The sequence below is a fragment of the Saccopteryx bilineata genome, chromosome 2 (genome assembly GCF_036850765.1).
Source record: "Saccopteryx bilineata isolate mSacBil1 chromosome 2, mSacBil1_pri_phased_curated, whole genome shotgun sequence".
NCBI classification, from domain to species: Eukaryota; Metazoa; Chordata; class Mammalia; order Chiroptera; family Emballonuridae; genus Saccopteryx; species Saccopteryx bilineata.
Genome location: NC_089491.1, coordinates 55,940,374 through 55,958,629, shown reverse-complemented (window position 1 = coordinate 55,958,629; position 18,256 = coordinate 55,940,374). Strand labels below are relative to the sequence as shown.

At 42.0% G+C, this 18,256-nt stretch overlaps 1 protein-coding gene across 1 annotated transcript in view; it reads left to right on the top strand.

Moving 5' to 3' along the window:
* Nucleotides 1-281: 281 nt before the first annotated feature.
* The window catches only part of GDA (guanine deaminase), a 92,456-nt gene continuing 74,481 nt past the window's right edge, over nt 282-18,256 (top strand). The window contains exon 1 of the mRNA XM_066257091.1: nt 282-851. Coding sequence (XP_066113188.1) covers nt 729-851 — 123 coding nt within the window. The 5' untranslated portion in view covers nt 282-728. The remainder of the gene's footprint in view (nt 852-18,256) is intronic.

Here is an 18,256-nt window from a genome sequence, read left to right as displayed (position 1 = left end):
TGAAAGAGATCAACTTAGCCTTAAGAAAAATTAGAATTGGAATTGTTTGTGGATAAACAGAAGAGCCAAAATATTGGCCTCAAGGTAAAAAAGAGGTACTTTGGGGTCCAGATTAACCTCCAGGGCTAAGACATGCTTCCAGAACACCAAGGCAAAAGCTGAAAATGAAACCTGTCTGTAAGGTTGGCAGCCCTAACTGACCTTTCACCCAAGCCTGAACCTGTGCCAGTTCAGACTCGGTGGTGCTACAGGTTAGAGTCCAGGGTTTGGCTGCAAACAGCCCTAAGAATAAAAGACAACGAAAAAGGGCAGATACAACGCTAGGTGTGCCAAAGAAAGACGGAGGAGGTTGGGGGACAGAGAGCGAAAGCCAACTCCTTCCTTCATCTCCTGCCCTGGGTGGGTGACAGCCACTACGTGAGCGGTGATTTTGGAAACTCAAAGAGTTAATATATCAAAAACTAACGCAGAGGAGGAGAGAAAGACCACACCCACGGGAGCGCGGAGCTTATTGCTGGGAGGAGAATCTTATTGGCATCGAGGAGGCAGGGAGCCAACCCCTGGGCGCGGCCTGCAGGGGCAGGTGATCGCCGGGGAAAGCGGGGGCAGGACCAGGCCGGAGCTGGGGTCCGTGCAGCAGCCGCCCGCAGCCTCAGGAACCCTCGCCGCGCCTCTGCTCGGTGCGCCCTTCTTGGCCCGCGGACCCAGCGCTCCTCTCGGCCGCCAACATGTGTGCCGCCCTGATGCCAACCCTGGCGCACATCTTCCGAGGGACGTTCGTCCACTCCACCTGGACCTGCCCCATGGAGGTGCTGCGGGATCACCTCCTCGGCGTGAGCGACAGCGGCAAAGTAAGCGGGCGCGGGGGCTGGCGCAGTCCGATCCCCGGGCGGACAGGTGAAGGGAATCTCGCGCGGTGCCCTGCGAGCCCGGAGTTCGCTCCGTGCAGAGCGGGTGCCGCGGCTCCGGAGTTGAACTTGAGCTCTTGGGTGCTGGGGAACGCCAGAAGAATCCTGGTGTTAGGTGCTTGGGTTGGCCTGGGAGTAACGTGTTCCCTGAAGCCGGGAGCCATAGAGTACTTGACAGCCATCCAGGCTGCAAGGGAAGGGGGAGAGAGGCTATATGCTCTCGCAAATCTTAAGAGGTCGTTAATAGACTCTAGAACCTTGCTTCGTTCATCTTCGTATATCCGGCTCCTGGCACAAGCTAGGCGCTACACAAATTTACTGTGAAAGAAATAACAGAGGAGGGGAAATCGATCAGTGTTGTTTAGTCCTTTCAGTGCATAGAACAGAAAAGTACTGATTTCATGAACGTGATTATTCAACAGACAATATACTTACTAATGATTCAAGCCAGACAACATGTAATACTAGAAGGAATAGTCTGAGAGCAGTTCTTTACCCCACTCCCCTGGCACACACCCACAGCCATTTGCATCAAAGCAAGCAGTTCCATTTTAAGGTGCAAAATGTCTTCTATGAGTGTATCTTCTACACTTCCTTTTCCAAAATCAGGATTTATACAAATGACATTGGTAACTGAATGTCTATTATTTACTGTTCCATTCTCATCGGTCGTAACTGTGTCAGCAGTGGCTTGGACAGTTTGATTAAGTGGAGGCACCCCATTTTTAGAAGAAAAAAAATAAAGATGAGGATGAGATATTTTTGAGCTTTCCCCACCTGTTTGGTTAGCAAAAGTACAGATATTGTGGCTTGTCAATTTGAAGATACTATTCCTGACTATAGATTCTTCCAAGTGAGTGACAGTTTTGAATCATGACTCTTACATTTGGGGATCACTAAACCCTGTTTTCTTATGGTGCTTAAAAAAAATTCTCTTGCATATTCAGGGAACCTGCTGTGTTTTTTTCAAGGTGACCAAACTCTCAGAGCTTGCCCAAATGGGGAGACCCCCATAAACCCCAGACTGATGAGTTATTGCCTGTGTACTTGTCCCCCCAAATTTCAGGGAACCCTTAGGATCTAGGTAAGTCCCAAGAGGCCAAGGAACGGGGGAAAGATCAGAGGTGTCTGCCACACCACAAGAAGCTGTTCAACTCTTAGGATTCTTTTTAAAAATGAATTTCCCATATGCAGAATTTTAATCAGTAAGATAGCAGGCAAGAGAGTAGGTTTGAAGACTGGCTTTATCTAGTGGAGAGGAATAAGAAAAGAAAGTAATTATCTTAAAAAAATGGCCTTTTCTGGGTATTGTACAGAAGAATAAAAGAGTGTCCCGAACATGCAATTAGTAGTTGAGTCAGGAAGTCTATTCCTAACTGAGGAACATAACCAAAGTAATAAATGTAGAAAAATGCTATTCCCCCCATAAGATAAAATTAACTAGGAGTTAGATACAAAGGTATGTTAATCAAGTGGCTTCAATTATGGTATAAAATGCCCCAATCAGTGAATTGGTAACTGTTTACTGCTCTGCTCCTAGGTGTAAATCAGTTGATTTCTGACTTTGTGTAAAGGGAAGACATGCCATTTATATGTCAAGACTTGGTTTCCCAGCCCTGGCCGGTTGGCTCAGCGGTAGAGCGTCAGCCTGGCGTGCGGGGGACCTGGGTTCGATTCCCGGCCAGGGCACATAGGAGAAGCGCCCATTTGCTTCTCCACCTCCCCCTCCTTCCTCTCTGTCTCTCTCTTCCCCTCCCGCAGCCAAGGCTCCATTGGAGCAAAGATGGCCCGGGTGCTGGGGATGGCTCCTTGTCCTCTGCCCCAGGCGCTAGAGTGGCTCTGGTCGCGACAGAGCCACGCCCCGGAGGGGCAGAGCATCGCCCCCTGGTGGGCAGAGCGTCACCCCTGGTGGGCGTGCCGGGTGGATCCCGCTTGGGCGCATGCGGGAGTCTGTCTGACTGTCTCTCCTGGTTTCCAGCTTCAGAAAAATACAAAAAAAAAAAAAAAAAAAAAAAGAGGTCTCCCTCATTTTTTTTTAATAAATTTTTATTAATGTCAATGGGATGACATTAATAAATCAGGGTACATATATTCAAAGAAAACATGTCTAGGTTATCTTGTCATTAAATTGTGTTGCATACCCCTCACCCAGAGTCAGATTGTCCTCCGTCACCCTCTATCTAGTTTTCTCTGTGCCCTCCCCCTCCCCCTAACTCTCTCCCTCCCTCCCTCCTGCATCCTCCCTCCCCCCACCCCTGGTAACCACCACACTCTTGTCCATGTCTCTTAGTCTCGTTTTTATGTTCCACCAATGTATGGAATCATGTAGTTCTTGTTTTTTTCTGATTTACTCATTTCGGTTTCCCTCATTTTGAAAGTAGGAATGCCTTGCCTTTAGAGTTGCTGAGATAAATATGTTTTTGTTTCTTTGGTGAGTGGAGAGGAGATAGTAAGACAGACTCCATCATGCACCCTGACCAGAATCTACCCAGCAACCCTGTCCTGGACCAGTGCTCAAGTACGAAGCTATTTTTAGCACCTGAGGCCAACACTTTGACCAACTGAGCTATCTTCAGTGCCAGGAGAGGAAGAGGGAGAAAAAGGGGAAAGGGAGGGGAAGAGAAGCAGATGGTCACTTCTCCTGTGTGCCCTGACTGGGAATTGAGCCTGGGATGTCCATACACTAGGCTGATGCTCTATTCACTGAGCCACCAGCCAGGGCCTTGGATAAATAACTTTAAAAATTTTTAAATTAGATTTATTGGGGTGACATTGTTTAATAAAATTATATAGGTTTCAGGTCCACAACTCTATAGTACATCCTCTGTACATCACATTGTGTGTTCACCATACAAGTCAAGTCTCCTTCCATCACCACTTATTTCCCTTTACATAATTATCTTGTTTACTTAACATTTTTAAAGATTCTAAACAGAAAATTATATCCCCATGAAATAAATAAGTATAGGGAATCCTTGTGTTGTTTGCATTTTTACTGAATGTTGAAGCTGTTCCTGTAACTTGGGATGAATCAGAAACATCTAGAGGTGCTTGTTAAAATTCTGGTTCCTGGGCATCATCCTAAGGGAATCTAATCTGTGGGCCCAGGAGGTGGGATTCTGACAAAGATTCCAGGAGATTCCAACGCAGGTAGCAGGTGCATTACGTCTTGGGTCACCACAGTGTGTAGGCTGTGGAGTGGAACAAGTCGTGTGGGGTCTTGGGAGCTTAGCTCCCCACTGTGAGCGCAGGACTGGTGTAGCATCTCAGGGAGAGGGGACATGACTGCCTCTGATCTTCTCCCTCTCCCTTATTTCATATAACTTTATTTAGACGCAGAGGATGGTAATGACTCACTACTTTTAATCCATTAAGTAAAGCTCATTCAAAATTAGGTTACTTAAAATTAATTCTCTAGTCAACATTTTAGTATCAGGCATTTTGAATTCAGTTAGTTTTTCTACTCAAGTGGCATGTAGCTTTTCAAAACAAAGACCCCAGGATGTATATAATCCATTTGCAGATACTTAATTTATCTTGAATGTGCTCGAATATTACTACATTGCCTGATTCTTCCACATGCAACGAGGTCAGGTTGACTTTAAAGATACATAAAGATTCCTTGGGTTTTTTGATGCACACTTCCCTTACAAGGAAGCGAATCATTTTGGAGGTTATGTCCTCGAGTGGCAGGAGAAAGTCCTGTGGAGAAACAAAGACCTAGGTTCAAGTCTGGTCTTCATCATTTACCTGCTTTGAGATCAGGTAAATACTTTACCTTTCTGAACCTCAGTTTTTTCAAATAGAGACTCAGGTTTCCTTTTCTAAGTATTAAATGAATAACATATGAAAATGCCTGGCACTTAGTGGTTACTTAATATATACATGTTCATTCTGTCCCCTTCCTTGCCTCTGCCAGTAGCAACACCTCTACCTGTTGCTCACTGAAGCACTTTTGCGTATTTCTACATGATGGTATCCATGCAAACCAACTGATGAGAAGGGAGCCTTGGCCTGGGATGAACTAGGTGGGGAGGGGGAGGTCACCGACCTCAACTGTGCAGTCCCATTGTTCACGTCACTGACCCACTGGGTCATGAGGATGCACCTGGGGAGGGAGATCTAAAGAGCCTTTGCTTCCAGGGCTAGCATGTTATTCTCAGTATCTCCTTCAGTTCTCACAGTGTCATTCTTCCCACTTACAGATGAGGAAGTTAAGACTCGAGAAATCATACATCTAGAGACGATCATGTGGCTGGATTTTGAATTCACATATGCCAAAGTTCATGTTCTCTTTACTGTAGCAGATTGTCTTCCTGATGCACAGGCCCTAACCTCAAAGAACTTGCATTGGCCCTGGCCGGTTGGCTCAGCGGTAGAGCGTCGGCCGGGCATGCGGGGGACACGGGTTCGATTCCCGGCCAGGGCACATAGGAGAAGCGCCCATTTGCTTCTCCACCCCCCCCCCCTTCCTCTCTGTCTCTCTCTTCCCCTCCCGCAGCCAAGGCTCCATTGGAGCAAAGATGGCCCGGGAGCTGGGGATGGCTCCTTGGCCTCTGCCCCAGGCGCTAGAGTGGCTTTGGTCGCGGCAGAGCGACGCCCCGGAGGGGCAGAGCATCGCCCCCTGGTGGGCAGAGCGCCGCCCCTGGTGGGCGTGCCGGGTGGATCCCGGTCGGGCGCATGCGGGAGTCTGTCTGACTGTCTCTCCCCGTTTCCAGCTTCAGAAAAAAAAAAAAAAAAAAAGAACTTGCACTTCTGGTAGGGGAGCTTAGACTTGGATCTGTAATAAAAACGAACTGATTCCTGAGCCAAAGTCTGGGCTCATTGCTATAGATACATTGATGAATGAAGCATATAAACTCTGCTCTGTTTTGGGGAGGTTGATAACTAATGATACATTAACAGAATCTGGGGGTGGAGAGAAGGCTTTCTTGAATGTAGAATGACACCTAACTTGTGATCTGAAGGATGAATAGAAATGAAATGAGTAAGGTAGGGAAGATTGGAGGTGGGAAAGAGTCTTTTATATAGAAGGAACAGCATGTGGAAAGGCCCTGGGGTAGAAAGGAATACAAGCATCAAGGTAATCCCTCACACATCTTTTCCCAGCTTCTGGGTAGCTCAGGGTAGCCAGTGATGACATTCTGACATGGAGGACGTCAGCTTAAGTCTTCTGGGAAATAATTCTCTCTGTAATTAATAGATAAAAATATACTTTTTTTCTAATTGACCTCTGTAAAAATTAAATTCTGTCCTTCAAGGCCCACTTTTCATGTCCGCTTATTTGTAAAGGCTTTCATGACCATCATCCCCCATTTAGAATTTTCTCCCATGAAATTCTGCATATTTAGTCAAACCAGTGTTTTCCTGATGGTTAAGAGCAAGGCTTCCTGAATCAGATTGTGCGGATGCAAATCCCAACTCTGACACTTACTTGGACAAGTTTTATTTTATATCTGAGCCTCGGCATCCTCATTTAGAAAGTGTGGACTATAATAGCTCCATAAAGGATTTGTGAGGCAGATGAGATAGTGTGTGTAAAGCACTTGGCACATAGTAATTGCTCAATAATTATTGGTCATTGTTATTAGTTTTCTTTCACTGAAGTAATGATTTTGTTTTTGCCTTTGATTATACTTAACTTAATAGAATGTTCTCACTCACTAAATTAAAGTTCTTTGACAAATAGGAGGACAACTGGAGATAATTAACATTTATTGTCATACTGTGTCAGACACTTAGCTAGATTCTCTGTATACCAACAATCCTGAGATGAGACATCATTATCATCATCAGCAGCAGAATCATCATCATCCCTGATTTACAAGAGGAAATAGAGGCTCAGAAAGTTATCTGACTTGGTTACAGACATAGCGAGTAAGTGGCAAAGCCAAGATTCACAACCATACCTGTCTTATTTCCAAAGCCTCTGCTCTTTCCAGAAGTTCTTGCTGCCTCCTGTCATAAGGAGGGCTGAAACTCTATTGTGTTAGGGTCCCTCAACATTGTCTTATAGTTTTGTTTTGTTTTTTTTAATTATTTATTTATTTATTCATTTTTTTAGAGAGGAGAGGGAGAGAGAGAGAGAGAGGAGAGACAGAGAGAGAGAAGGGGGGGAGGAGCTGGAAGCATCAACTCCCATATGTGCCTTGACCCTGGGCAAGCCCAGGGTTTCGAACCGGCGACCTCAGCATTTCCAGGTCGACGCTTTATCCACTGCGCCACCACAGGTCAGGCTGTCTTATAGTTTTAATACAAAGTAGGTGGTCAGAAAAGTATCTGGAAGACGTTCATGTGAGATATGTAACAAAAAAGATACTTCTAATTTCATAAAGATTTTTAAAAAGCTTAATGAGACTTATTCTTTGATGGTTTTAAGCAATATTGCTGGGTATGACTGTAGTTTGCTGCGCTTCCATTTGTGTAAAGCTGTCTGTTAATTCCTGGAATTTCTTGGCAGTCCTGATCAGTTTGGGGCTGTGGCTGTGGGCAGCCTAGGGGCTGGTGTATCTGACACATGGCTGCTGGCCTGAAGGTTCTGACAGTTACAGAGGTGGGCAGTATCACTTGTGGGTCTCTGTCATGCCCACTTACTTAATAGGCATTGATCTGATGATTTAAGGATAAAGACCAGGTAGACTTCCCTCACCTGCAAGAAGAGCAATCTAATCAGTCATGTATTTACAACTGACCTTTCTGAAGAAAGAATTTAAAGCAGCTCCAGAGGGCACAGGCAAGTAGTGATGCTTTTATACATTTATAGGGAAAAGAAAGAGTCAATTGTTGACATAAAACAAAGCTAGGAATCAGATTTAAAATGTATTGTGCCGTTATCTAGTTGGCAATAGCTGCAGTAAAAGCAGTTGCTCAAGAACACATCTATTCTTGATGCTGCATTTAGACCAGCATTTTTCCTACATCAACACTGGTCTTATAATTATGTTTAAAAGCTGTCCTATGCAAGGTAGTTTTATAGGGTTGCCTCTCTTGAGCACCTTTGACTTGAGCTGAAGATGTGACCCAAAAAAGGGGTCCATATATCTATTCATTAGAGCTGAGGATATCGGGAAGGGCAATGGGAGGTGGTCCAAGTGCCCAGTGTTGGAGATAGACTTCAGGACGTCAGAGGCATGGCAAGACTGACTGCATGTCCTTCAAGTGCTTCTCCCAAAGTGGTTCTTTCAGTGGAGTTTTAATGAAAAGAGGCAGGAGCCTGAGTAGTTTTTGACAAAAGCCTGCAGTGCTACTGTTTTGTGTTGCCTGTAAAATACAAAAGCGCGTGACTACTGATAATCCAGCTTTGTGGATGTTGAGAGCTTAATGAAAGACTATTCAATAATTTTATATCAATTTACATTGGTGAGAAGAGATATGCCATTTTTATTTATTTATTTTGAAGGAGAGGAGGGGAAAGGGAAGAAGTGGGAGAGGGAGAGAGAAAGAGGGAGAGAGAGAGACAGAGAGAGATACAGAGAGAGAGAGAGAGACTTCCACTTGGTTGTGCCATTGATTGGTTCTCAAATGTGCCCTGAGAAGGTCTCAAACCTACAACTTTGGGGTTGAGCCAGTGTCCTCAGGATCCAGCCAGCGACCTTGGCACTCCAGAGGATGCTCTATTGACTGTGCCATGAGGTCAGGGTGGTATACTAGTTTTAAGTCCACTTGTCTTGTCTTCTGTTTTGCTTGTGATCAGTCTCACTCTTCTTTCTTTCTTTCTTTCTTTCTTTCTTTCTTTCTTTCTTTCTTTCTTTCTTTCTTTCTTTCTCTCTCTCTCTCTTTCTTTTTTTTCTTTCTTTCCTTTTTTTTTTTAGCAAGAAAGAGGGAGAGAGGGACAGACAGGGAAAGACAGACACAAAAGGAGAGAGATGAGAAGTATCAACTTGTTGTTGCGGCTCTTTAGTTGTTCATTGATTGCTTTCTTGTATGTGCCTTGACCAGGGGGCTACAGCTGAGCAAGTGACCCCTTGTTCAAGCCAGTGACCTTGGGCTTCAAAACCAGCGACCTTTGGGCTAGAGCCACTGACTATGCCTATGATCCCATACTCAAGCCGGTGACCCCATGCTCAAGCTGGTGAGCCCATGCTCAAGCCAGATGAGCCTACACTCAAGCTGGTGACCCTGTGGTTTTGAAAGTGGGTCCTCTGCATCTCAGGTTGATGAGCTATCCACTGCGCAACTGCCTGGTCAGGCTTAAGCTCATTCTTTGAGGCTCAAGTACCACCTCCAAAATCTTTTCATTACCTTCCTATCCTAAAGTGACCTCTACCTATTATAAACAACTCTTTTATTGTCATTCTTCTTATAGACCACTAATATATATTTGCTGACCATGTATCTTATTTGTATACATTCTCATTCAAATTGTTTATAAGTTCCTATTCAGATGACATAAGGAGAAAAGTAGAAAATATTTTCCACATCTTAGCAAGCATGGAACCATGCAGATAGTATAGATAATAAATATTAAATGAATGAATGATCTGAAAAATTATAGAAATGATTGTACAATTTGTTTTAATCTTTGTTGAGAATATTTTTAAAACAAATTTGCATGTACTTTAGAAAGTAAAATGTTGCATTTAATTTAATTTGGTCTCAAAATAGTTTCTGTGACACAAAATACAGATATTTAGAAGTTATGTTCATTAAATATGTTCTGGTTTGAAAATTACATTACTTTTTAGAAGTTATTGTAGTCTGTCAAAACACAGGAATTAGAGATTAGTTATTTTATTTGCACTCCGTTATCTATGTAATGCCTTTAACCATTCATTCTGCAAATATTGAATACCTGCTATATGACATGTGTTTAACATACTAAAGAACTGGATTCGGTGGCCAACAATGAGATCACAAGCAACACATTCCATTCATAAGTGAATTACGGATTTACCACTTAAAGCCAAATGCTCAGTGACACAGGGTAAAGAATTGTACTCCATCAGTGGATACCATTGTAAGGAATACATTCTTTCTGGAGAAGTTTTCAGTGGGTTGTCCAGTGCTATTCAGCCAGGAAGGAATGGAGTTGGGATTTGAATCCAAATGTTTTCTCTCTAATGTTTATCTCTCACATTTGATTTAAAGTCTCTGGTTACCATTTCAGCTACCTGAGCACTTAACTCTCTCAGCCCTGCCTTCTTCCTTGCTGTGCATTTGAATCCTAGATGACAAAGGCGTCTTCAGCCTAGTTTAAGATTTTCTGCTATGTCTTATTAGTCACTTCTTGGTTCTTTCCCTGTTTTGTTTTGTTAATTTATTTTTAATTTATTGGGATGACAGGGTTTGCCAGTGGTTTCTTCCCTGTTGCAGCTGTGATTTGCTTTTCTTGATCTTTTCCTTCAGCCCTGTTTGATGTGCTTTTGTCAATAAACCTATTTTTACATCTTGGTTCTCAGCACCCATGAAACTCCAAGTCTGAAAGTACTCCCAATCTATAGCCTTCTTACAACCTTAGGCTTCTCTGAACATTGGAAATGGTGGCTCTTAAACTAATCTAATCAATATGCATATATCTGCATACAAAACTGATTAAGAAAGAATATACATATCATTTACAAAAAAGTTAATAAGAGAAGATTTTTTGTTTATAGACTGATAGAGATAGATTCAGAAGGGACTTCAGAGTCTCCTCATCCTGTTTCTCTTTAATCAATCATCCATTAATATCCTTGACCCACCCTCATGATTGTTGCAATGTCTGCATATGGGTTTTTCCATGGAGGGGGGGTTCATAGCTTTCATCAGACCTCAAAAAAAGGTAAATGACCTCAAAATGTCAAACCCTCAGACCATCTAATCTTGTACTCAGATAGGACTGTTTCCCTTGAAGCACATTCTAGTCCATCTTATCTTTTATTTAAATACTTTCAGTGATTCATATACCAGAAATGTATTGAACTACCCATTCAGGTACTAATAATGCCACCTGTTTTATTTCTAAAATTTTAAAAGAATCAGTTTGAGCTATACCCATAAAATTATTTAAAAATTTAATATTAGTCCCTTTGGGACTTCTCTTTCCTTTCTTTCCACTCTACAAGAATTCATAGAGCCTTCTACGATCTAAGTATTTATTCATTCCTAGATATCGATTCAGTGTCTATTATGTCCCAGGACCTGTTCTTGTTCTGGGGCTACAGATTGTTCTTGGGGAGGAAGGCAAAGCTGTTGCCCTCATGGAACTTTCTTTCAGTTTTGAAAACAGATCTTCCATATGTACAGTTCTTAAGTGAAGATAACCCCTTATCTCTAACTCCAGGTGGCCGTGGCTGCCCTTCCTTTGTGGCCGTGTGATGCTGCACTTGGGTGCTGATCCCAATCATCTGCCTGCCATTTCTACTCTGTCCTGTCTAGGCCGGACATGGCCTTCACCAGGGGCAGTTCAGTGGCAACTCTACAGCCTTACTAAACTCAGCTTGTTTGAGAACAACTCATATAAACCCCTGTGGTCACACTGGTCTTAATATTTAGCTTCCCCTCTAGAGGGAAACGATGTTTCATTCTTTCCTTGTGCATCCAAGGCACTAGGAGAACAGAATACCAGATAAAATCTCAACTGGCCACTCCACTACAATGGCCAATTTTAGCAATCCATGGCACATTTAAATTATGATTTTAAAATTATGATCAGTTAAAATATTAGTAGCACGCATTTTTCTTTTTTTTTTTTTTTCTTTTTTTTATTTTATAATTTTATTTTTTTAATGGGGTGACATCAATAAATCAGGATACATATATTCAAAGATAACAAGTCCAGGTTATCTTGTCGTTCAATTATGTTGCATACCCACCACCCAAAGTCAGATTGTCCTCTGTCACCTTCTATCTTGTTTTCTTTGTGCCCCTCCCCCCCCCCCTTTCCCTCTACCATTCCCCCCTCCCCCCCGTAACCACCACACTCTTATCAATGTCTCTTAGTTTCACTATTATGTCCCACCTACGTATGGAATAATACAGTTCCTGTTTTTTTCTGATTTACTTATTTCGCTTCGTATCATGTTATCAAGATCCCACCATTTTGCTGTAAATGTTCCGATGTCATCATTTCTTATGGCTGAGTAGTATTCCATAGTGTATATGTGCCACATCTTCTTTATCCAGTCATCTATTGATGGGCTTTTTGGTTGTTTCCATGTCCTGGCCACTGTGAACAATGCTGCAATAAACATGGGGCTGCATGTGTCTTTACGTATCAATGTTTCTGAGTTTTGGGGATATATACCCAGTAGAGGGATTGCTGGGTCATCAGGTAGTTCTATTTTCAGTTTTTTGAGGAACCACCATACTTTCTTCCATAATGGTTGTACTACTTTACATTCCCACCAACAGTGTATGAGGGTTCCTTTTTCTCCACAGCCTCTCCAACATTTGCTATTACCTGACTTGCTAATAACAGCTAATCGAACAGGTGTGAGGTGGTATCTCATTGCCGTTTTGATTTGCATTTCTCTAATAGCTAAAGAAGATGAGCATCTTTTCATATATCTGTTGGCCATTTGTATTTCTTCCTGGGAGAAGTGTCTATTCATATCCTCTTCCCAACGCATTTTTCTATTAAGTAGTTGTACATTCAGATACTATAACATAAACAAAAAGGAAATAAATTGTGTGTTTAAGTAATCTTTTGCATTGCATTTGACTTCTTGCCTATAACAGTGGATTATAAATTTGTAGACAGGAGGCACACTGATGATGATATTAATCATATTAACAGCTATAATAATATTGAACATTTATTGGACACTTGTTTTGTGTTAGGTCCTGTGCTGAGTGCTTTGCAAAGCACAATTCTCCTGACTACTTTATGAAGTGAAACTGTTCTCCTTATTTTATAGATAAGAAAACAGAACCAGAGTATTAATTTTAACCCTGCAATTAATATCTGATGACTATATATTGAATGAATTTTCTCTCTCCTAAAATCATTATATAGCTCTTTGTTTTCAGAGATTCAAATAGCCAAGTCACAATAGTTTCCCTACTTAAATTGTTAATATGAATTAAATCCCTGAGATTAAAGGTAAGGACAGATTCATCCCTTCTGATACATTTACTAAACTTGAGCAATAATGTTTATATTCTCCTTGGAGATCTTATTTCATGCATGACTTTGACATTGTTTCCAACCTTCTTAAAAACACCCTTTCTTTCATAACAATATTGTTTGGTTGGCTATATCACATTACCTTACTAACTGTAAAGGATAAATTATGGCCCTGCCAGGCTGATTCAGTAGATGGAGTGTTGGCCCCGTGTGCAGATGTCCTGGGTTCAATCCCTGGTTAAGACACACATGAGAAGCAACTATCTGCTTCTCTTCCCCTGCCTCTCTCTTCCCTTCTCGCAGCCAGTGGCTCCATTGGTTCAAGTGTTGGCCCTGGGTGCTGATGTTAGCTTAGTTGGTCTGAGTGTCAGTCTCAGATGAGCTTGGTTGATTTGAGCATCGATCCCAGATGAGAGTTGCCAGGTGGATCCTGGTAGGGGCACATGCAGGAGTCTGTCTATCTCCTTTCCTCTCACTTAAAAAGAAGGATAAATAACCTTAACTTTAAATTTAACTTCTAATTGAGATGTTTTTCAAAACCTTTTGACTGTTAAAGTTAGTGCCTCTGCATGTGAAATGGTAACTTTTTTTTTTTCATGAAACAGTGATTTAGTCACTATTACTTGAAGCGATTTCCCAATAAATACTCATCAAGTCTTCCTGCCATGGTCCTGCTCAGATTAGCATCACCAGGGGTCAGTCTCTACATTCAAAACGCTCTTTCTCTTCTCAGCATGTTATTGGGTTTAAAATAAAATTTACTAATTTTTAAAGAGAAAGGAAGGGAGAAACAGAGAGAGAGAGAGAGACATCAACCTTCCTTGACCAGAACTGAAGTGGCAACCTCTGTGCATCAGGAGGTGCTCCCAACTAAGCCATCTGGCTGGGGCAGCCGCTTATTGGTTTTTCAAAACTATTTTGACAGAGTGAACCTTCCTCAGTAAAACCCATCTGAAAATCCAAACTTGTTGATAGCTATCAATTCATGAGTTCAAATACAAAATCTTTGGCCCTGGCCAGTTGGCTCAGTGGTAGAGCATCGGCCCAGCATGTGGAAGTCCCGGGTTCGATTGCCAGCCAGGGCACACAGGAGAAATGCCCATCTGCTTCTCCACCCCTCCCCCTCTCCTTCCTCTCTGTCTCTCTCTTCCCCTCCCACAGCTAAGGCTCCATTGGAGCAAAGTTGGCCTGGGCGCTGAGGATGGCTCCGGTTGCAGCAGAGCAACACCCCAGATGGGCCAAGCGTCACCCCCTGGTGGGCATGCCGGGTGGATCCTGGTTGGGGGCATGCAGGAGTCTGCCACTCCCCACTTCGCACTTCAGAAAAACACAAACAAAACCAAACCAAATCTTTGAAAACTAAAGCAATTACAAGCTAGTTCTAATTTAAAGTAAGTTCTTCTAGACTTACATATGATGAAGGAGTTTTAAAATCCTGAGGTTCTCAAACAACTTAAACTGACAGAGAAAAAGTATATGGTATGACCATTCAGCCTTGCACATAGAAAAAACATTTCTGGAAAGCCATATTAAAATTTAAAACCTAAAAGATGTGGAAGAGAATTTTTTTTTCCACTTTGTAACTTTTTGTATTGTTTATGTTTTACTTTTAGAATTTAACATAAAATTCACTATTTGAAAGTATACAATTTAGTGTTATTTATTACTTTAAGAATGTTGTGCAACCATGACCAGTATCTGGTTCTAGATAAAAAGCGTTTCTGCAATTAGCTTATCAACCCAAAGGAAAACTCATTAGCCAACCGTAAAGCAGTCACTCTCTATTCTTCCCCCACCGCCATGTCTCAGCAACCACGAATTTGCTTTCTGTCTCTCTAAATTTACCTGTTCTGAATGCATATCATATAAATGAACACATACAATATGTGCTATATTGTGCCTGTTTTATTTTTTTCACTTAGCATAATGTTTTCAAGTTTCATCCATATCGTGGCCCGTGTGAGAACTCCTTTCCTTGTTCTGGTTGAATAATGATCCACTCATTCTACAGAGATACTACACTTTATTAACCCATTCATTAGTTGATAGATATGAATTGTTTGCACCTTGCCTATTGTCAGCAGTGCTGCTATGAAGATCTGTGTACAAGTTTTTAAAACCAATTTATTCTTTAGCATCTTTTTATGGCTCTTAATTGCTTAACTATGGGGTAAATCTAGGCCTGGCCTTGCTGTTTGCCCAACCTGCTATATTGTTTATGCCTTTGTGTCTTGGTCTCTGCTGCTCTTTCACCTGTCGTCAGCAGGATTAATACCTTTCAAGATCAATTAAGTGTCACTTCCTCAATGAGTTTATTATTGGCATTGCTCCTGCCCTTCTGTTGACTGCAGAACTGAACCCTGGCTTTTTTGTCCACTACTTTATTCTTGGCACCTCTTTTATAGCTTTTGCCTTCTCTCCTGAGTCTTCCTGTTAACTTAATAGGAGGGGTTATGACTTTATCACTCTCAGATCCACAACTCCTAGTACATGGTAGGTACTCAGACGCCTATTTGTTAGATAAATGGTGCTTGGATGTTTTTCACCACAAGATAACCAGGTTGGAAAAATTTACTTTAAGAGTCAGCAAAATGTACAGCCAGCTAAAAATATCTTCTAAATAACCAATTATTAGAATAAGAACTCTGGGTTATTCTAAGATAGAGCTTAATAAATGTGTTTGACCACTGAAAGCTGTTATTAGTTTCGTGTCCTAGTCGGTAATTAAGAACCCTGGAACAGTAGATTTTAATTGGAACTCTGAGACCTCATAAAGTTCTCAAATGCCTTTATCGTTTAACTATGTTAAGGATCTGGAATAATGTAGATTATAAAAGCCTGCTTATTTTTTTAAGTTTTTATATTATCGGTTGCTAAGTATTCACGTCTTCAGAAAATGGTAATTTACTTGAAATGTTGTTTGTAAATTATCTCTTATAATTTTCAGTTTTGCAACATGGTAGAGCCTCCATAAACAATAGCTCTTATTGTCCATGTCCTGTCCCTCACAGTACTTACTGTTTTAGCACAAAACCAGCATTCAGCAAATGCTTCTGAATGGACAAATGAACAGAATGACTGCTATGCTCTGTACGCTATTCCTTTTGGGGCACAGGTAGTCCCGGGAAAGTAGACATGAGATAGCTGATCAACATACTAAGCTAGTTGTGGCCAAAATGTGTGAGGGTGCAACACAAGAAGTTACATTGTTGAGGTCTTCAACAGGTAGGCAGAGTTCTTCCTCTGTATTGTTCAACCTAGAAGTTGTTTTCCTCCTGCCATTTTTACGGTGGTTTCATGTATGTCCTAACCCAGGAGTTGGGCACCTTTTTGGCTGAGAGAGCCACAAATGCCAGATATTTTAAAATGTAATTCCGTGAGAGCCATACAATATGTTTAACACTAAATACAAGGAAATGTGTGCATTTTATGTAAGATCAACACTTTTAAAGTACAATAAGTCTCTGAATTCTTTTTAATAACGTTGTTATGCTGTTGCTAACCAATGATGAATAAAGTACTTCTTACCATTAATGTGACTTCTGGTGCTGCATGGTTTTGCTGATGGCTTTGTAGTCTGGTTGATATGTGGTGAGGTTAAGCTTCATGTAGGCATTGAGACTTCCACCCGTTAAACATGATCGTAGGTTGGTCTTAACGTTCTTTAGATGTGAGAAAGACTGCTCACATGCATACGTAGAGCCAAACATTGTCAGTACAGCAATACTCACATGCTGCAGTTTGTGGTATGTGACAGGAAGCATGTTTCAAGTTTTGACAATCAGCTGGTCCGCGGGTTGAAATTTTTTCATTTCTCCCCACTTGTGTTTGCTCGCCAACTCTGCTTGCTGTCATGCAAGTCTTTCCAAATCTTCATTCAGTGACTTGAACTTATTCACCCACATGTCTGAGGCCTTCAGGTCAGCAGCTTGTAGCTCAAAATCTCTGCTGGAGACACCGGAGATGTAACTCAGGTCGGTGCTGTCCACTGCACACTCGTGTGGATAGGTGATGAACTTAAGATGAGTGCACTCATAAAATTCTCCAAAGCACGCTTTGAATGACTGCAGGAGATTAGATGTGAAGCCCGCTAGCTGCTGGAGACCAAGATGTTGGGCAGGGTCACTTGCTGTGCATGCATCTTTAAACTCTCCCAGTTTTTCAAAGTGTAGTAAACGACCTGTTTCAATGTCGGCGATGAGCTGGTTCACATTGAGCTGGTTCAGATGTTCAGTCATGTCCACGAGATAGTGAAACTTCAGGAGCCACTCAGTGTTAGCTAATGTTGCTTGACATTTTTCATTTCAAGAAAACTCCAGATTTTGCTCAGACAAGCTGCGAAATGGCTGAGCACCTTCCCTCTTGACAACCAACGCACGTTGCTGTGCAGAAGCAGACCAGGATAATTATTGCCAACTTCATCCAGCAGTGTTTTAAACTGGTGATCATTTAAAGCTCGGGCAACAATAAAGTTGACCACCCGAATGACCAGCGACATCTCCTCATCAAGCTGCTCACCACACATCTGAGCACAAAGCGCCTCCTGATGTAGAATGCAGTGAAAACTTAGGATGGGTCTCTTTTCATCTTCATGAAGAAACGTTATGAATCCTCTGTTTTTCCCCATCATGCACGGAACACAATCAGTACACACCGAAATAAGTTTATCCATTGGTAGATTTTTTTCTTTATCGAACTCAGTGAAAGACTTGAATAAATCCTCCCCTCTTGTTGTCTCTTTCATATGCAAAACAGCAAGACTTTCCTCACATAGTGTGTCACCCACAGCATACCTTGCAATCACGCTGAACTGGGATAAATGGCTTACGTCTGTTGACTCATCCAAAGCGAGGGAAAAGAATGGTGCTGCATTTATGTCCTTCACTTGTGTTGCCTCAATTTGATTTGCCATCATGATGGTACGATCGTGAACAGTTCTTGCTGACAGAGGCATGTCTTCTATCCATTTGATCATCTTGTCTTTATCCAAAAAGTCGTCAAAAAGTTCATTGGCAACATCAAGCATGAATGTTTTGGCACACTCCCCATCTGTGAATGGCTTTCTGTTTCTCACAATTGCTAAAGCACCAGCAAAGCTAGTCGAATTTCAGTCACCTTGTTGGGTCCAAACACGGAGTTGCTGCTGACTAGCTTGCTCTCTGCACAGTAGCTCTTGACATGCTTTCTTCCTGCTGTCCCCCTCTGGATATTTCTATGCAAATGAAGTATGACATGTGTTCAAGTGCCGCTTTATATTTGACCGTTTCATCAATGCAATTTTATCATTGCATATTCGACACAT